This window comes from Motacilla alba, chromosome 11, assembly GCF_015832195.1.
Source record: "Motacilla alba alba isolate MOTALB_02 chromosome 11, Motacilla_alba_V1.0_pri, whole genome shotgun sequence".
In the NCBI taxonomy this organism is placed as follows: domain Eukaryota; kingdom Metazoa; phylum Chordata; class Aves; order Passeriformes; family Motacillidae; genus Motacilla; species Motacilla alba.
The window spans coordinates 7873246-7893687 of record NC_052026.1 but is presented as its reverse complement, the minus strand read 5'-3'; the positions used below and the strand labels follow the sequence as shown (position 1 = coordinate 7893687).

The 20442-nt window shown below is 41.7% G+C and overlaps 1 protein-coding gene across 2 annotated transcripts; it reads left to right on the top strand.

Moving 5' to 3' along the window:
• Positions 1 to 2494: 2494 nt before the first annotated feature.
• Positions 2495 to 18888, top strand: N4BP1 (NEDD4 binding protein 1). Of its 2 annotated transcripts, XM_038148176.1 has the most exons (7): positions 2495 to 2880; positions 5382 to 7141; positions 9503 to 9633; positions 10017 to 10113; positions 11352 to 11459; positions 12953 to 13060; positions 15099 to 18888. In XM_038148176.1, exons 1-7 carry the CDS (start codon positions 2638 to 2640, stop codon positions 15427 to 15429), a joined length of 2778 nt encoding a protein of 925 aa, XP_038004104.1. In that variant the 5' UTR covers positions 2495 to 2637; the 3' UTR covers positions 15430 to 18888. The 2 variants fall into 2 exon arrangements, with proteins under 2 accessions (XP_038004104.1, XP_038004105.1); XM_038148177.1 differs by lacking the exon at positions 12953 to 13060.
• The last annotated feature ends 1554 nt before the right edge of the window (positions 18889 to 20442 follow it).

The following is a 20442-nucleotide window of genomic DNA, read 5'->3' as shown; positions in this document are numbered from 1 at the left end:
CTTTGTAAGCAGCCTATTGTAAGATGTCAGAGAATTTCCAGTGTTCTCAGCCTAGCTCACATTTAGGGTTTGTACACCTGCATTTGTGCATATGGCAAGAGGCTTGAAATTTCTCCTGAGTATGAGGAAGATTAAGTTGAGGCTGAAGTTCCAAAACAAAACAAATAGGTAAAAAGACAATATTTTTCCTAGACCACATCACAACAATGCAGGGAGAAAGTTCCAACTTGTTTTAATAATTGTCCCACTTATCATTAGTAAAACTTTTCCATGGCATCTTTTTTTTCCACCTCAAAAGGGCTTTAGTTTGCCTTGAATGTTACAATGTCAGGAGCTACCTGATCTCAGCAGGCTGGGCCACTGAACCACAACTGCTCACACTCACAGGGACCTCCCTGAGAGCAGCCTCAGAGCACTATAATGCATTTGAATACAGGTTTATCAGGAATATATCTAGAATTATACACATACAATAAATGCAGCCGTGACACCGTGTTTTATAACATACAGCATGGCAAAACAGGCAAGAAAATACCCACAACACCCAACATTTAGAAGTCAGTAAGCCTTCTTTTATATGAGAGATTCCCAAAGACTGTGTTGATGTGGTAGAAATTAATTTTCTTTCCGCTTTTTAATGATATTTTTTTTGTCCCAAAATGCTGGCAATTTCATTTTTGTTACGAAGTTCCTTTCTTAAAATGTTTGTAAGTAATAATAGCTGTAAGAAACGTTGGCTGCAGTGTCTGCGTCTGAACAGTGGATGGCACCAATCACCTCAGAAATTGCCTCCCTAAATGCTCGGTTACATTCTTGTGTGTGAACTTTGATGCATAATTCAACGGGAAAGCAAAATGCAAATGTCTAAACAAGAAAAAACAGGAAAAAATATATTGTCTTCAAGAAAGTATTTCAGGGAAGCATCTTTCTTAAATATGACACTCCCTGTCAAAACCCTGGCCTGTGCAGAAGGAGTGTTTGTCTGCAAATGCAGCCTGTGCACAGAGATTTATTTTTTTTCCATTTTACCACTGTCACAGACAAATATTTTATTTGGCTCAAAAAATGACATCAAATTCAGATTGGAAAGTGTATATAGCAATAGCTGGACATAAGCTTTCAGTGAGATTTTCCTGTGGGCTAAGAACTGCAAACTGTCATTTGCTTAAAAAGTTCTAATAGGGATACAAGTGGCTTTATAAAAATGATATTTCATATTTCTGTATTAACCCTTTTCTGGTTTAACATACAAGTAGATTAAAACAAAATATGTACATTGAAATGCCCAACAATAAAATATTTCTTCTCCCTTTGGAGGCTGTATCTAATGAACGCAGTAACTTCACAGAACAGTAAATCCATAGCGACAATAAAGAGATGGCCAAAACAAGCAGGAATCAAATAGTTCCAAGGGGAACCTGTAAGATACTAACCTGTGTCTGGGATGGTATGAAAGGAGACGTTTACTCCTTTGTACAACAGCTGATCCGTATTGTCAGCTCCAGGCACTCAAAAGTCAACAGCAGTCCCAGAGATATGTTTTAAGGCCTAATCTTAACCTGCACGTCTCTTAAACGGCTTGGAGATGGAGTGAGGGCTGCTAAGTAAAAATGTGTCCTCTATATTTTCCGAGCTATCAGAGCTAAAGATCTGGGAATGGGAGCTACACTTCTGTCCCCTGCCATCAGAAGGGCTTGCATTTATTTTGAAATGAAATCCAAGTAGGCAATACCAGAGCTGGCTGTGCTAAGAGTGTGTCACACCAAGGTTTCCCCGCCAGGCGGGCGGCAGCCTCTGGCCGTGGCCGCGGGGCGGGGAGCGGCCCCTCCGTGGGGCTGTACGGGTGATAAGGGCGATAAGGGTGATAAGGGCGATAAGGGCTGCGGGGAGCGCTCGTATTCTTCTGGGACACACGGACAGGGATGAGAGGAGCCGAGGGGCGGGGAACGACGGGGAGGCGGGGCGGGGAGGCCGGAGGCGGGGCGGGGGCCCGGAGGCGGGGCGGGGAGGCCTCCGTGCAGCTCCGGGCTCCTCAGCAGCAGAGGGGGGAGCCGGTGGAGAATGAAGGTCCTGGGCAATGCAGCTCCTGGAGCGGGTCCTGCGGAGGGTGACAAAGCTGGGCAAGGGACCGGAGCATCTCTCTTACGAGGAAAGGCTGAGGGAGCTGGGCCTGTTCAGCCTCGGGAACAGACGACTGAGAGGGGACCTCATTAATGTGTACAAATATCTAAAGAGGGGGTGCCAAGAGGATGGACCAGGTTGTGCTCGGTGGTGAAACTGATGCATAGGAAGTTCCACCGGAATATGAGGAAGAATTTCTTTCCTGCGCCGTGGCTGCGCCGTGTGCTCCGGGCGGCCCCGCCCGGCCAGGGCGGGCACCGCTGACGCGCCGTGGCCCCGCCCCGCGGCCCTCAGGCGGCGACACGGCCCCGCCCACACGGCGGAGGGGCGGGGCGAGCCTGCCCGGGGGCGGGGCGTGGCTAGGCGGGGCGGGGCCGGGCCGCCGGTGCTAACCATGGCGGTGCGGCTGCGGGCGGGCGCTGCCCGGCGCCGTCGCGGGCCGATGACGCGGGCGGTCGGTGCGGCGTTTCCCGGTGTCGCTGTTCCCGGTGCGATGGGATCGCGCGTCCCGCGCTGATGGCGGCCCGCCGGACACCGCACGGCTCCGCGCCGGAGCCCAGGGTGGATGAGTTCACCGTCCCCGCCGAGAAGAGCCGCCTCCTGGAGCGCAGCCGGGACCGCATCGAGGGCTTGTTCGAGGTGCGGCTGGCCGTGCTGGGGGCGCAGGGGGACTGGCGGCCCGCGCTGCAGCCGCCCAACGCCAGCGCCAGGATCTGGGTGCAGCTGGCGGGCTGCACGAAGGCCGTGAGCAGCGCCAAGGTACGGGCCCGGGCGGGGCGCTGCGGCCGCGGGCAGCGGGGTTTGCGTGCGGAGGGGCCCGCCGGACCGGCACGGCCGGGGCCGCGGGGGGGAGGAAGAAAGGGTGGGGAAAAGCCGAGTGCCCCAGGAGGAAACAGAAACGGCGCTGCTTTGGAAGGTGGGTGTGTGCCCGGTGCCAGGGAGTCTCCCGCCGTGTTGACATAAGCGCAGGGAACAAAGCGAAACAACTCAGCTGGGACGTGCGAAGTTCACGGGCACCGCATTGTGAAATAGTCCAGCCCGCAGCTGAGGGGTAGCACTGCTGGGGATGGGCCGAGTTTTGCTTTAAAGTGAGATTAAAATGTTTCGCTTTCCTTCTTCCTCCCGGAGTCCAGAAATTCCTCGGAGCTGTTTGGGCGTTGCCATGTTTTGCCTTACAGAGTTCGCTTATTCTGTGGCATTTAGTAGCTCGTTGGCAAAGCTCTCGCTAAAGCTTAACGCAGCTAGTATTTCCTTCATGTACGAGTTGTCAGACCTGAGCAGCTTCACCAGGCTGGAGCAGATAGTTAGTTCTCTTTTGAAGCCAGCTCTGATGAGTTTAGAGAACTGTCCGTGCAGGTTGTGTCTCAGAGGGGGCAGCAGTTGCTGTGGAGTGTCTGCAGGCGTGTTGAATGTCTTGCACAACTAACCTTTGGAGGGGGTTTCTCGGCAGTGATGCTGAAATTGATATTACTCATAATGAGCCTGCCAAGTACAGCTGTTGAATCATGTGATGAGAATTTTGGTGTGAGTAGTAGCTAGGCTGAAGGTCCCTTTCCAACCCAAAATCTCGATATGTGGGCTTTGGTCGGTCTGTTTGTTTAACTGCACTCGGATGTTCGTGGGGATCCGGAGCATGTGTTTTGTGACTGATTTCAGACTTGGCAGCCCGCTTGCAAAAACTCGATTCATTAACTGTGTCATGCACATGCTCCTGAACACGTAATGCGCTTCCTCACAATGAGCTTTAAGGAAAATACTATGAATATATAGGGGGTTGAATAGGGTTATTTGACTCTGAAATTTACACTAAACCAATTTGCCTGGGCTTAGAGAATCCAGAAACTGTTACAGGTAGCTATTCTTCTCCAGGCATCTGCAGCGCAACTTCCCTTTTTTCCAGGAAATTAAAGCACAAGAAATAAATAGCACTAGATTTCCGTTTCCTAATTGCTGCTTTTCCTAACAAGATGTTTAAAAATGTTTTCTACTCTTAATACTTTAAAGGGTATGAGAACCTTGATTTCTCTTATAGGTAGAGCAGTTTTCAGACACTGTCTGGAGGAATTATTTTCTAGAAAGTACAATTGCTTGTCTTCCGTTGAAGGGTTTGGTGGTAGCGATTTGTGTTATAATTTATCAATCACAGGTAATGTATACGTTCTCCATTGCTACTTAGTTAAAAACAAAAGTTTCTAGATTTAGAGCAGCCTTTTCACCAATTCTGTTATCTTGTTGCTCTGCATAAGCAGTCATGTGATGAGTAGGGCGTGGAGAGTAACCCTGTGGGTTTTGCTGTGGAAGCACTTTGGGCTGATAGGCTCCTGAGGCAGCCTGCCTTGATACCCGTGATGATGTAACTCGAGGTGATAGGAAATGGGGTTACATTATTCATTACCTTGGTTCTCAGCTCCACTTAAAAAAAATTAATGTTTGAGAGTAAATATACGTAGTATACTTGGGATTCTGCAAATACAGTGACTGCAGTTTAGAAGCTGGTTTCACTACGTTAAAGAATTTTAGGCAGAGAAGGAGGCAGTTTAGGAAAAATAATGCTATCTCAAAGAATAGTATACAGTATTGACAGAGTTTTGAACTCTTGACACATTTAAAACAAGGTAGTATAGTGAATTTACCAATTTACCTGTAGTAGCTTACAGGTGGCAGAAAGAGCATTGGGGGGTTTTTGAGTTTTTTTGGTTTTGGTTTTTTTTGGTTGGTTGGTTGGGTTTTGGGTTTTTTTTTGGTTTTTTTTTTTAATCTTGAACTTCAGGAACACAGAAGTATCTGGAGCTTGGAGTTTTCTCAGTCAGTAACAAAAATATAGGATGGCTGCTGGCGTGATAAGCCTTAGGAAATGTACTTTGAAACTTTTCAGAAGTTCAGGTTTATGGACTCGGTAGAACTCTAGTGAAAGGCATTTGTTCATGAAGAGTTCTCTTTGATCGAAGAATAGGGATAGGAAAATAAATCTCTTCTGATAGTATTTTAAACTATTTGATCTACAAATTAAGTTACCTATTACTATCATGTATAAACAAGAGAATATAAAAAAACCTTCTATGAGATCTATTTAAAAATCCTTTTAGATACTGGTGTTTTATTTCTATTGTCCTGTTTACTGGTAGTGTTTACTTTCTGACATGACTTATGCTAAGTTTGATTTGTTTTCTAAAGTTTCTGTCCGTTTACTGACCTAGTAAAAACCAACTGGATATATTAGGTTTTCCCAGCTATTCACTCTGCTCTCTTTCTCCTCTTAGGAGTACATCAAGGGAGTGTGTGAACCTGAGCTAGAAGAAAAGGAGTACTACCCAAAGGACATGCACTGCATCTTCGCCGGTGCACAGAGCCTGTTTCTCAACAGTCTTATTCAGGACACCTGTGCTGATGTAACAGTGCTGGAAATGGGATTGCTCAGCATTAAGGGGGGTGCAGAAGCCGTTGTTATGGCTCAAAGTCACGTGCAGCAGTTTGTGAAGCTTTTTGAGAATAATGAAAGCTTATTAAATGACAATGAATCAGAGATTAAAAAGCAGTTCAGACAATTTGTGGAAGCACATGCAGATAAGTATACAATGGATTTACTGATTTTGCCTAGTGCACTAAAAAGAGAACTCCTAGCTCTCACTCAAACTGCTGTTTCTGAAGGGAAGACTGATATCATAGATCTCACAGGCTCCGAAAGCCCACAGCAGCTTGGACAGAACAGCACCTCCAAAGTCATTGCTGCAAACAGAGAAGGAAGGGCAGGTGGGGAGGAAGCAAGAAGCAATGCTGGTACACCTGTAACTGAGCTTACAAAGCAAATGGACACTGTGTTTTCTGATGGTTCTGAAACAAGGTTTGTTCCCATAAAGGACCCTCTGTTAGAGGCAGTGGTCTTTAAAGAGAGGCAGTCGTGTAAAAGAAGGTCGTCTGATGAGGAGGAAAGGCTCCCTAAAAAGCATTTCTCTTTGGAAAATGATTCGCAAGTGAAATCTGCTTTACACAAGAATCCTTCAGACCCTGATGCAGTTATTGATCTGGTTTTGGATAACTGCACAGAAGCAGATGGTCCTACTTACTGCCTTAAAGAAGGTGATGCTCTCACTGAGGAAATGGAATATAAGATTCTTGTGAACTTTTTCAGAACAATGGGATATTCCCAAAATATTGTAGAAAAGGTTATCAGTATCCTAGGACAATCTGTAGAACCATTAATATTGCTAGAAGAAATTGAAAAGGAAAATTTGAAGTTTAAAAAAGAACATGAACAGTCGTCTCAAAAGCCTAGAACTGTCAATCTTCCTTTAGGAAATAATATAAATAATTCACAAAAGCTAGAAGACAAAGGCATTTCTAGGAATAAAAGTCCACTTAAATCCAGTCATACTTCAAAGGAGACAAAAAATGAATATCACCAAATAAGAGGTGCTCCAGACACACAAGTTGGTGCAGAAGATAATACGCATAGATTGGTATGCAAATCTTCTTCCCCTCCCAGCAAAAATTCAGTTCTGTGCTCTAAACAGAGAGATGTTTATGGCCCTGGTAAAAATCACAACTCAAGGTTAAGCAGTATAGAAACTGATGGAGGGGTAACTTCCAGCACCATGCACGCCGGAGCTCTAAAAGATGTTGGCTTTGTAGCCAGAGGGATCTCAGATGTGCAGCATATCTCAAGTAAGAGTAAAACGACATTTCAGCAAAAATCTGCAGGGCCCTCAACTGTACAGAACAGCCAGCCTGGTTCTGAGGAGCAGCTGGGACACTGCAGCTCTTCCCAAGCGAGGCCTCTCCACCAGCGCCTTTCCCAAACCTCACATTGTGACAATTATGCCCCAGACTGGTTACTGTCTTCACAAAAACACCCTTCAAATCCCGACAGAGACACAATGGGACCACATCCAGATCATTCAGTTACTGGAGTTCAAAGATTTTTGGACTCTCTGAAGAAGCCATACAAACTGGAGTTGATAAATGAACCTGGAAAACCATATTTAAAACATATAATTATTGATGGAAGCAATGTTGCAATTTCGTAAGTATTGTTCTTTTCAGCTATCCCTTTATTAACAGTTCAGTGAACTTTCAGATGAAATGGGGGTTGCAGTGGCATGCGTTAAGGTTTTGCTAGCTAGGTTTCTGTTGTGTGTGTACACAGTTGTGCCTATTTCAGAGTAACCTGATTTGAATCACCAGTGTTCAGCTCAGTGTAACACTTCAGTCAGAAGTAATCTCAGGGCAAGCTTTGTTCTGTTGCAATCAGTGTTAGGCATGAAGTTTAATTTGCTTTGCCGGTGCCTAACAACGAGGCTAAATTATTGTCAACTTAAGTGGTTTGGATTTGGGGAATTTTTTTGTGCTTTTAACATCTTGTAGTTTTAAAGTGGAGGTTCTCATTTAGTAGTGACATGTTTCTCCTCCAGCAGCATTGCATTGCTTGGATCCTATTATTTTTTTGCAAATGTATATATGTATATTTGCCAGCTATGAATGTGCATTGCTGAGGTGCCAATATGTCTTTCATGCACCCCAGTGGATTGGCTGCACACACCCCACGCTGGAGTAGGGCACAGTAGCTGGGTGCTATTGCCATCCAGTCCTCAAAAAGGTTATATAACATCTGTTATTTGATAAAGTTGCTTCTATTTTCGTGCTTTTTTAAGTTGTAGCAGAGCAGGATTTTGTGATCATTCAGGACAAATTGGGAGCTGGTTTTCTAAACTTCAAAATACTTAAAAAACAGTTCACTGTAGTTCAGCCAGATTGGAGCTCTAAAACAGGAGGATGACCAAGCAGAGAAAGCATAAATTTTGACATGGATTTTGAGACCTCTGCATTTCTTGAAGTCCAGTTGAGAACCATAAATTCATTGAAAAATATTTAACAGAATTTTCCATTTTAATGAATAGGATGCCTAACTTAAATTAGTGGGATTATGACTGCATTTCAAGTTTATGTCCCAGAAGGTTTACAAAGAGTAACTTTTCTGTGAAAATTGCCTTCCTTTTTGACTGTTCTTGGCACCAAGAATGCTTAATTTTATTAAGGGCAAATGTGGCATAGTATTTTTTCCCCTCTGGAAATTCTGTTAGTAAGTCAGATTTTTTTTTTTGCTTTTGTATTTCAGATATGGCTTATTAATTTTTCTGCCTTTCTACATAAAGAGTTCATCTCAAAATTCAGAGAACCTTAATAGATTTTCCTTTTGATAAACATATTTTTTACAGAATTTACGAAATTGGAAAAGGATGAATGAATGCTGTTACAGGCTGAATTTCGCTGCAAAATATTTCCATAGAAATCTTTTAAAGACCATTATATTGGGAAGCTTTCTTGGTAGGTTAAACTAGGGTTTAAAGATAGGATTCTGTTCAAAACTAACAGGGCTTACTATTAGAGTTAATAATAGGCACTTGCCTATTGTTTGGGAGACTGATTTAAAAAAGGAATACCACTTTATTGTTAAAATTACTTTGTAGTGATTTGACATCTAATTCAAAACATAGATTGTACACTATTTTGCAAGAAATGCTTTGTCTGTTCACGACATCAGTGCTCAGTCAAAGTGTCTTTTCTAGGGAATCATATCTTTGTTTTGTCTAAGTGTAGCCTCTATGGAAATGCTGGAGTCTGGTTAGACAGTTAATTGTGCCATGTATTAAACAGGCAAATAGGGTCAGGTCATTGGGATAATTCCAGTTGGGAAGGGCCTCACAAGGTCATCAATTCAAATCTTTGTGTCCCCTCATTTTAGGCAGTTGCTGGTTTTTCTGGAAAGTCACTTAAGGGAGTTGTAAAAACAGATAATGAATATCTTATATTTTTAAATGGAGAAAAAAGATTAATGCTAAAATACAATGTTTTGAAAGTATTTCTTCAAAGAAATTTCATTATTTTACTTCAGATCAATTGTTCAGACTGTTGAAATGAAGAGAGAGGAGGCCCTAATAGTTATCAGAGAGCTGTTCAATGTAATCCTTGGTAATCAGTTGAACCAAAGGTGTTCTATTTTGTAGTAGGACTATATTTGGAACTACTACAGCACTGGATTATTATAGTTTTAATATATACTCAATAGAGTTCAGAAACCATCCCTATGGGCCTCTTTTTTAAACCTAAACCTGCTTCTGATTACTCCATTGTTGTTGAGCCCAGGAAACTGAAAGGAGACTGAGCTATAAAGTTGCAAAGTGATGTATCTGTTATCTTCTTCTGCTGAAGAGCTCTTTCCATTTAGAAGATTCCTTATCTTTAACACCCATCTGCCTTTTCTTTTCCTGAGGCTCTATGTGGGACTTTCAGCTTCGCTTTGCAAGGTTTTGTTCAATTTTCTTTGTTTTCCTGGTAGTAAAACCCTAGTGAATTTAATCTCCCTTCTTTTTTGTTTGATCCTCAGTCATGGTCTAAGGAAATTCTTCTCCTGTCGAGGAATTGCAATAGCTGTTGACTACTTTTGGAAACGCGGTCACAGAAATATTACTGTGTTTGTTCCACAGTGGAGAACAAGACGTGACCCTTCCATTACAGGTGAGGGACATTTCCTAATGTTTCCTTAATTAAACCAGACTGTAACTATTTCTTTGGGGCTTCTGTGAAGAATAAATGGAGAAGGAATGTTTCATCAAATGTTGAGCAGGAGCTGCTCAGCACGAGTAACTGGGTTTCCATACACAATGTGAGAGACCCTGAAATGCTCTTTAGGCTAACAGGCGCGCCATCAGTGGAAGCCTTTTTGGGTTGGTGTTTGTTTGCTCTTTAATTTCTAGTTTTGACCTCCTCTTCCTCATTATTATAGTATGAGCAATTCTTCAGTTATCAATTACATTTCTGTAGCTTAATTGGTACAAAAATAGCCCATCTTCTCTGTGCTAATTTTATCTCGGACTAATTGTCAAATCATGTTTTAACAGAGCAGAATTTCTTAACGCAGCTCGAGGATGTTGGAATATTGTCCTTAACCCCTGCAAGGATGGTTTTAGGAGCAAGAATTGCTGCTCATGATGACAGGTAAAGAATATACATAGTTTTTAAGTGTTTTTAAACATCTAATGGTTGTAGAAGCTCAGTATTTCATGAGCAGTTCTGTTAGCTACTTCTGCAGCCTTTCTAGACAGAGCTATACATCCAACTTAAGACTGAGTTTTACATCTGTTACATTATTTCACTGTTGTAGGAAACACTATTATGTATTCAGAAAGTCATGGAGAACTACAAATTTTCATGGCAATATAAAAAAAAAAAATAAAGGCTGTCTGAAGAAATTAATCCTCCAGTAATGTTTTTATGCTTTCCTGGTCATCACTCTATCCCTGAGCTGCCTTTAATTCTTGGGGCATAAATGAGCTGCTGATCAGATAGTATTTAGCTCCATTTTCTTCTTGATGCCATGCTGGCACACAGACCTTGCTGTGTGTTTGGAGCAGTGTATTTGTAACAATGCATAAGCCAGTGAACTTCCAAGTTAGTTTGACCCCCAAAGATCAACTTTAAAATGTGGGGATCAACTCAAGACACAGTAAGCTCTAGGAGTCTGTTGGAGTTTCCTAGTACTTCATTAAAGTTTTATATATATCCAGCCTTTCATAAGAAATGCTCTGGCAGTACAGTTGAGATTGCTGTGGAAATAACTGTTATAATAACATATTTGCACTTTTGTTAAAAGCATGCACTTTCCTTTAAAAGGACACCATCTATTATCTTGTGGCTACAATTGTTTCAAATGGCAAAAAATGTATTTTCAGAGACATTATAACAGGAAGCAAACAATTTTTTTTCTTAATAAATCAGTAGTTGTTTTGTCAGAAAGGTTTTCAAGAAGTGTTGCCAGAGCAAACAACTAACATGCAGAACACTGACTTGCAGAACACAGGCATTAATACTAAGCAAAAAAGTGTATGGAAATGAGTTTGTGTTGGATTGTGTAATAAATGCTGCACTGCATAAAGCATGCCATTTACCTGTGCAAATATTTAGATCATGGGGTTTGGGGGCTTTTGCTTGTTTGGGTTTTTTAATGGGGAAGAAAACACCCCATGAAGACTCTGCTGTACTAAATAAGTGCATGCTACCCAAAACATTGTTATAAGTTTAAGGTGGGTAAAAACAGAGTAATTTCCTGGTAATCAAGGTGCTTGTTTTCATGCAAATAAATTACTTTGGGATGATGAAATGTTTCATTTTCTAAGTCTTTGGGCTGTTTTCAGCAAAACAAACTATCTTAGTGATCTTTGAAATTAATTTTACAGATTTTTGTTACACCTTGCTGCTAAAACTGGAGGTGTTATTGTGACTAATGATAACTTCAGAGAATTTGTGACAGAATCATTTGCCTGGAGAGAAATTATTCAAAAAAGGTAATTTTTGAATTTCTGTGAAGTCTTAAAAGGATGTCTGTCCTTGCAGTTGTAGGCATTGTATCTATATGTGGGATTTTGCTATCTCTAATTAATCTGTCATGCAATTCTGGTGGATCCAAATAAAGCACTGTGTGACTCACTGTGGTGATTCATGGCCTTACAGTCATGTGTTGAGTAGTCGAATATCTCTGTTATTCATATATTGTCATGTATGAGTGTTAAATGCTCTCATAAGGAGGAGCTTGGTGTAACAGCACGTGAAGGTCAGGGTTGGATCTTCTTTGAGCAGTCCACCTTCACAGCCTCTCTTGTCTGAAAGCTCATTTTTTTCAGGGAGACATGATAGCTGATGAGGATGTGGTGTCACTTTTAATTATTCAGAATCAATCACTCTTTACACAAGTGAGACAGATTGTCACAGCTAAACAAAATGAACACTTGTAGCATATCCATGTAGCCATTTCCCTGCAATTGTTGTTCTTTGGGTTTAGATGAGTTCACTTAGTTATCAAATATCCCTGCTTCATCTTGTGGGCTTTGTTTCTTCTTGTTTATTGGGTTTGGGTGTTTTTTCCAGTTTCAGTTAAATCAGGTTATTTTACTGCTGAGGTGTGATCTTCTGCTAGTAAAATTTCCCCCTAATCCCTCAGTATCCCTGACATTTTCTGAGGGTACATCTGTTACAGTGGCTGGGGTCAGTACAGCTCTAATGAAATAAGGAACTAAAAACTTGCCCTGGATTCTCACAATATAGCTGTGAGACCATGGAGTTGATGCTGGCTAATCATGTAGGCATTTACATCATTTCTTGAGTGAATTCTACCCATGTCAGGTTCTGTTCTTCCACAGAACTTTAGCAAGAATACTTGGTGTGGCATCTTGAGTGTGTGGTTTTTTAAGAGCTTATGTTAACATCTGGTATTAGTTTTACTTCTGGGGAAATTCCACTGTACCAAGTATTCTCCTTGCAGACGAATTTCAGTTGAACTGGTTTTTTGTTTGTTTTGTTTTGTTTTTTTTAATGCAGATTTCTGCCTGTCCCAAAGTTGTTCCAGAAAAAAAGTTTTGTGTCTTAACTGTAAGCATTTAATGCTGTATTTGCTAGTTGTGTGACTTTCTGCTAACACAGGCATTTCAGCTACATGACTGAAGATCCTTGCAAGGAAAAGGAGTTAGAACTACAAAAAAATCTCTGATCACCTAGAAAATTCCACCGTGGTCTTGTTGCAAATTTTCTGTCATAAAACAGTTGCTGTTAAAAAGATAATAAAAAAAAAGGGAAAGCTCTGTTCTGCAGTGCAATAGGGAGAGTTCACAGCTCCCATGGAATTATTTTGACAGGGAATGCTGGTTGTGTCCTAGTTGGGTTTGCTAATTAGTCTTCAGGGGATCCTGATGTGGTGTCTATTCTAAGCAAATTCGTCCTGTGCTACAAAGGTGAAGGACAACAAGGGCGAAATACCTTGTTATTTAAAAGAACTCTCTTGCAGGTTGCTCCAGTACACTTTTGCTGGTGACATATTTATGGTTCCTGATGATCCTTTGGGAAGAAATGGACCCAGATTAGATGACTTCCTTCGAAGTGAAGGCTGTTCTAGGTATAAACACTGTTTTCACTTTTGTTTGACACAGTTATTTCACATTTGAAATAAACTGTTCTCCTGCTTCACTCTCACACCTGTAAAGCACAGTAAAGTTAAGCAGGAACACTGTAGCATGTAGCAGTTTAACCAAAAAAACGTTTCTCCTGTTACTTCAGTTGGTTCAGAAACTGCTGGTGACATTTGTCTCTGAGATCTCTCTGAGAACTGAGATAAGTATGACAAAAGCTTCTTCTGAGATTTGACTGTGGTGGCTTTCATGCACGGGTGTATTAACAGCACCCAGAGGTGCCAGAGGTGTGGATGTGTGTTGTTAATTACACTGATGTTATCTAAGACACCGTGGTTGATCACTCCTTCATAGTGGGACAAAGGTGCTACAAACACCCTGCACTCAGGTTTTTTTGCTACAGGGGAGACACTTCACCTCATGGTTGAGGGTACCTTACTGTTGCCAAAACAATTTTTGAGGCATTATTATTAAATCTGTTTGTATTTGAGTAATAATTATAAATATTAATTAACATAAATTGTTCAGTATTAATGTAATTTTTAAATGTGCACGTATTCTAAGTATGAATTTGCTTTGCATGAACTGCCAAAATTTGAGGATTAGTTTGCTCTTTTGCACAAGAAAGTAATATTCTGTTCTTTCACCAGTCTAGGAATTAGAAATGCTAAGAATTCTGAGGAGTATTGAGAGGGCTTTTAAAAACAAGTGAGGTAACTTAAAAATTGTCAATAGAAAAGGCAAGCAATTCTTAAGGATTAATACAAAGAATAAGCAAGAATCTCATCTATTGTAAACATTTGAGGAAAGTAGAACATTTTTATATCATAGATTACAAGCTGATTTGAAAATAAGTGTGTTGACATTAAAAAAGCAAGTGCAATGCTAGAGCTTCAGAAGGAAATGCTGAGTATTCAAGCTCTTGTACAAAACCTTTGAAATGTTATTTGTAACATTGTGTTTTACTTGCCTGTATATGAGAGAAATAAAATGAAAACAGTGTTCTGAGGTAGGTGAGTGTGATGTTTGGTAGAAATGGAGAGAGTCTTTTGAGAAGACCACAGAAGAGCTTGGTTTCTTATCTGTAAATTTGGAAATGGAACTAGGCTTGGGTGTTTGTTTTGGGGTTGGGCTGGGGGCAGAGGGGGGGACACCAAAAAGAACAGAGAAAAGCTGCCAGTGCAAAGAGTTAATTTTGTTCCTTCCCTGTGACTTTTCTGCATAATTTAAATGATGCAGAAAGCATAAATGGCACCAGGAACAAGATCAGAAACTGGCATAATCTTCAACAATTAAAAAACCTTTCCACACTGAGTAACTGGAGGTGTCATAACCCAAATGCTTTTAAAATAGAGCTCTGTAATTTAGGTACTGTTTCCCTTGGTGGTAGGAAACTAGACTGTAACATGAGTTCCGCTTCACATTTCTCTGGTATCTGCTGGCGTCTGAAGTAGACTGACCTTTATATTTTGTAGTGCTAGCAGTGCATAGAGTAGCAAAACTTTTTGAAGTCTGAAATGAAATTCACTAATTAAGAGTATTCAAATCAAATCAGAGATTGCTAAAACAACTTAATTGCCGTGTTAAGGATATCATACAAGGGAAACAAGGCCCTGATCTACATATGAGCACAGCTCAGTCCAGAGCAAAAGTACATGAGGAATAGTCTCGTGAAGCAGTCTTGGAACTGGTCTGTCAGCATTTTCACATGCTTCACGTCAGTGTACATGTATTCAATGTATCTTCCTATCTATACCTTTATAAAATTTGCTGTAATCTGCCAAGTAAAGGACTCACAGCATATTGAGGGTATTCCTGGGTGATATTAATGTTAGCTGTGCCAGATTCATATTGAGAACTGTTAAACCTTCTGTTTTGTTTCACTTTGAAAGAATGCTTGTCATTTGATTCCTGCTGAGCAGCAGGGAAGTTTGTTATCCACGTTTGTCTTTTCTCTCTGATGTACAGAGAAAACTATGGCTAGCATGTCTTTTAGCTTAATTAATTAAATTTTTTGTTCCACAGAGATTCCTGGTCAACACACAAGGCTTTACAGAGCAGTGGACAATATTCTTCTGAGACACCCTTTTTCCTCCCCAAAGTGAGCAGTAGCAGTCGACAGCCTGGAGGCAGAGCGCACGATGATCGTTCATCCCCATTGCTTCCATGGGAAGAAAACACAGAGCTTTGTCCAGCAATTCCACCACAGAGATCTCCCTCAGAAACAGCCCAGCTAAGAGAAGCCCTGATCAAAATTTTTCCTGACTATGATCAAAGGCAGAAGATTGATCAAATACTATCTAATCATCCATTCATGAGAGATCTTAATGCACTGTCTGCCATGGTGCTTGACTGAATGCTTACGCAGCTTTTATATCATAACTGCTCTGACTAACGATTGTCAATGTGAAGAAAAATCTTGCTCTTTTATGTTACTTTGTGAATATTAAAAACCTAATTTTATTTGTATAAACAAAAATATTTTTGTGTATATTCTGTTGCTAATGGATGCCACTGCTACTACTACAGATTTTTAGTAATATTTTCCATGGGAAAAAAAAAAAAAAAAGTTTTCTGCTTCACTTGAATTGCATGTTAAAGCAGTGGCAGTACTCCCTTTTGAGCAGTGTGTTGGTACTTTTTACAGAGCCCTTTTCCTGGAAGGCAGAATTCCTGTCAGTTGGAGCCCCGCGTGGGGGAGCAGCTGCCAGCAGGTGGCGGCCGATGGCCGGCGAGGAGCCCCGGGAAGGGCAAGAAAATCCGAGAAAATCCATTTGTTCTTACACACTGGAAGTGCTCTGCAGGGTAGTTAGACTCGAAAGTGTAAATTCACAGCTCTCGGGGAGAAGGTGCTTTGTATTCTGTAAACGATCTGAAGTCTACAATTGTTTTTAAATTGGAAATTATCTTGACTATCAGTATTCTTTCAGGATAGTTTTAATATCTTTATAATTGCACTGATGCCTTGTCTGTTCTAAGGGTGAATGGTGTGTTCACAGAGTAAGACACTGTCTGTATAGAAATGGCTTTTTTGTGCAGAGCTACAGCTGTAGTCAGCTCCACCACTTTAGATCTGTTCTGGGATCTATCCCAAAAGTAAGGGGCAAAAAGGAAGATAATTTATGAAAGCTGACTAAGAGGACCACTTTCTGGAGCAGAGCAAAATTAAGATTCTCTGTATCTCTGTACACACTTAAGTCTGTTACTCCTTCCTTTTAACCAGTCTCTGGTGCCAAGTGTTCACATGAGTAAAAGCAAATTAGCCTGTAAAGAAAATGTGGGCTCCAGAGCCTACGTTCAGCTTCGGATGTACTGAGCCTTACCCTAAAGTATTAGTGGCTTTCTCTCCAGTTCCATGGCGTCTGAAATCACTCTTTGTTTATTTGCAAAAGAGCTGAAATATACTTGAGGAACTGGGGGTTTTGAAAGACTGTTTTGAAAGACTTTTTTGCATGGCCCTTTCATGTTTGGTGAAGTCAGAAACAAGGCAGTCTTGCTCTTCCCTGAACACAAGCAACCTGAAAGAGAATTGCAGCAAGAACAAAAAAGTTTTAAGAACAGTAGTTAACAGCTTCTCAAAAATACAGATGATGATGAAGAGAGGCCTTTAATATTTCTGCATCCAAATGGACAAATCTAAATTATTCTTTATTCTGTATAAGTGAGTGGGAGATTTGCTATTCAGGTGGGCAGAGTCCTTCTGACCAGCACGTTTGCCAAGAACTAGTTCTTACCTGTGAAATGTTATGCAATCTCCAAGTTCTAGCCCCATAAAAACTTAGGCAGGTTCTTAAAGTCTGTTTCACTGACTATAGTTGGTATAATTTTAATAAATAGTAAGAAAATAAATCACTAGCTCCTTCACACTGCCTGGAGGGCCTGTGTACATGTGTGAACATGCTCCTTGACGAACTTGTCTTCTTTTTATTAGATACATCCCTGATTGCATATGTTGTTTTCACTTTATAGGTGCTAGTGTGGGGATATAAATATATTGTAATCTTTATTTCATAGAGAATTGCTTCATGGAGTTTGAAGGGATCCACAAGGATCATCCAGTCCAACTCCTGGCCCCCCACACTTCAACAATCCCACCCCATGCCTGAGAGCATTGTCCAAATACTTCTTGAGTTCTGTCAGGCTTGGGGTTGTGCCCACTTCCCTGGGGAGGCTGTTCAGTGTCCAGCCACCCTCTGGCTGAAGAGCTTTTTCCTGATCTAACCCAAATCCCCCGACTCAGCTTCAAGCCTCCAGTCCTGTCACAAGAGCAAAGAGATTGGTACTCCTTCTCCTTTCTCTGTTTCTCCAAAGACTGTTTCTGAAGCATGCCTCATGCAACTCAACCTTGGTTGCTGCAGAAACACAGCTAGAAGCAGTGTTTGGAGTGGAAAATACCAGGGACTTTCCCTTTACGTGCGAGTGACCCGGCGTTTCCCATCCCTCCCTTTAAAGGGGTAAAGTCCTGAGACTGATTCCTGGGGTGAGGCCAAGTGCAGGATTTCTATGACAAATACAACAGTTTACTGTTAAAGGGAATGTTTACTCTTGCGTCTTAAGAGCGTGTAATGTAAACAATTTCATTGCAGTCGTCAGCAAGCAAAGTTTAGAGGGGTCCCAGTAGTCGGTGCTAGTGCTGCTGTTTTCCTTCCTGTTTCAGTGCCTTATTGGGGTAGCTGCTGTTTTGGAAGAGCATTTCTGAACCAGAGAGAGAGTGCCTGTGAAAGTTCCATGACAAACAGTGACTCACAGTGTCTTTCTAACACTGGCAGTGTTTCCTTCTGTTTTGCAAGCTTGCAGGCTATGTTTGATATGAATGCCTTTCCTGGTAGAATTTTGTGTAGCTGCATGAAATGCTATTTTTAGACCTGGGGCTGGTTTATGTTCTGGATGGCTCTGTTTTATTGGAAAGGAGTAGCTCTGCTATAATTCATGTATAAGACCTGTTATTTTCACAAATGCAGTTTAGAATAATAATGACTTTGCAGATTCCAAGACCTAATCTGCTGTCTGGTATTTGGAGGAGTCTGGTTATATAAGCAGGTGTTTCTCTGATGTGTTCAGTTTTTCCTTTTTATCACAGAATGGAAACCCAAGTGCCTTACAACAGTGTAAATCATGGTGTTCAGATTATTCCTAGTCTTCCTGACTGCTACTATTTGTGCTCAATTTTGTACATAAATCTACCAATTTTGTATATGTTGGTATGTAACTCTGTGCATACAGTGGAAATTTTACTGCAGTGCTCAAGGAGATGGTGTAGATGATGACTTTTAAAAAACAGATGGATTTTAGATTTGTACATTTTTTACCTGTGTATTGTATGCATTTATGTTTAGAATGTGGTTCCATTGCACTGTTCAAACTCTGCTGAGCTGTGTGTGACAATCTCAAGTTTTTTCTGTCTGCCTTGTGGCTCACTAAGTTCTGTCAGATTGCATTATATAATTTTAAATGGCTAATTCAAAGGAAGCATTTTTTTAAGAAGAAATTGGGTTTGAATGCACTGGGTCCCCTTTTCAGTCTCCATTTGAGTATTTTTAACTGTTTCAGGAATGATATTTTAACTGTACATAAGAGAAATAAAATATGACATATTTTTAATTAAACGGAAACAACAGTCTAAAGACATCCGAATTCTGAAATATATTAATCGAATTTTATTTTATTATCGTTTTTCACTGACTATAGGAACAATTGTGATTCAAATCCAAAGTCAAGTATAATTTTTCTCCCTGGTTGTTGAATGAGCATGCGATATTCAAAGTATTGAGTCTTAGTGTTGACAATTTTAAGATAAAGCTTTTGCTGAGAAAAATATTTAGAGCCTACTCATCAAAAACAAAAGGCTGGCTTGCATGTGTTTTACACAGAAAAGTGTGAAACTTTCTCAGTGAGAAGGCAGCGCAAGGCGGGCGCGGCCGCTGCTCCGCGCGGGGCCGTGCGAGGTGCGGCCGGGCGTCCCCCGGCACAGCAGGGGGCGCTGCGGGGCCGCGCCTCGCCCGGCAGCGCCGGGCCCGCCGAGGGCAGCGCCGAGGGCAGCGCCGGGCCCCGCTGAGGGCAGCGCCGGGCCCCGCCGAGGGCAGCGCGGCGCTCGGGTTTGGCAGCCCGGTGCTTTATCGTGTCCTTACTGCTGCGGGCTAGGCTCCGTTTGCCTCTGGCTCAGGGACCGTGCTCTGCTTTGCTGATGGTTTATGTCCGATAGGCGCATGAAATTGGTGGTAATGTATTTACCTTTGATATGAGTTCCTTGAATTCGGAAGTGCGGCCAGAAGTCTGCTGTTTGAACAATTCTGATTGCCAGGAGTTTAAGATATCGGCGCATGAGAAATTCTATTCTTAAATTAAAATAAAAAGAAAGATAAATCCCGAGATTCAGAAGTATTGCATTGAAAATCAGAGGCGGCACGGTGAGGGCAGAGCTGGCTGCCGAGCGCTCGGTGAGGGGCACAGCCGGAGCCAGAGGCCGGAGCCGCCCTTGCAGCGGGCAGGGACCGGGAGCACAGCCCCGAGCCGGACTGAAGGCACTGGCAGCGGCATTCCCCCTCCTTCCTGCCAGGAGCATCCCTGCAACCTGAGCCCCAACACACCCAGCCCAACGAGGGGATTTGCGGACGAGGAAATTGGGAATAGCTAAAAGGCAGAGCGAGAATGTCTGGGATTATTTTCTGTGAGGAGAAGGAGGAGGTACACTGTGGTTTATAAATACTTTGTGTGGGAGATCTTCACAGCAGAGGGCCTTGAATTAAAAGAGTCACATCAGAGTCTTTTGCCAGATCTACTGGCAGAACACCAAGGATATGGATAAGGGCATTCTTGACATTCTGAAGTGAAGGGGCATTAAAATAGTAATATTTGGCATTCATTGGGAATAAATTAATGTTTTCTGTCATAGTTGTAGCTGTCCAAGGATTCTCTATATTAGGAAAACAGAACTTGCCATATTTTAACTTTTAACCAAATTTCTATTCTCTTGGCCTGTGTGCCTATCAGCTGCTCACACCTAATTGGAAGAGAAATTTCCTGGGCTGAATATAACTTATTGTGAAACATATACCTTCAACACACAGATTCTCAGTGTCCAAACTTGTTTCCCTTCCAGACTTGAGCCAGAAACAGACTTTTGAGTAAACGAGTAAGAAGATAGCACTAGAAATGAAACAGTTTAAGACAATGATCATGGTGATCAGGGTGATCATGAAATTAATTTGCAAAGTCTCTATCAACTCAGTGTGTGCACATGATTATTTCTTGTGTAAAACCCTTCAATGCATCAATTTGGACTAAAAATTACTTAGGGCTCTGATTCATAAGCAGAAGATGTAGTGGCCTAAAATGGTGTTGGGGTGATTGCAGGAGATAGACTGCAGCT

Excerpts from the sequence above, each read along its gene's own strand:
- N4BP1 (XM_038148176.1), top strand. The coding sequence starts at position 2,638 with ATGGCGGCCCGCCGGACACCGCACGGCTCCGCGCCGGAGCCCAGGGTG. Across the intron at positions 10,114-11,351 it reads ATTGCTGCTCATGATGACAG|ATTTTTGTTACACCTTGCTG; the intron begins GTAAAGAATATA and ends TTAATTTTACAG. Across the intron at positions 11,460-12,952 it reads AGAGAAATTATTCAAAAAAG|GTTGCTCCAGTACACTTTTG; the intron begins GTAATTTTTGAA and ends ACTCTCTTGCAG.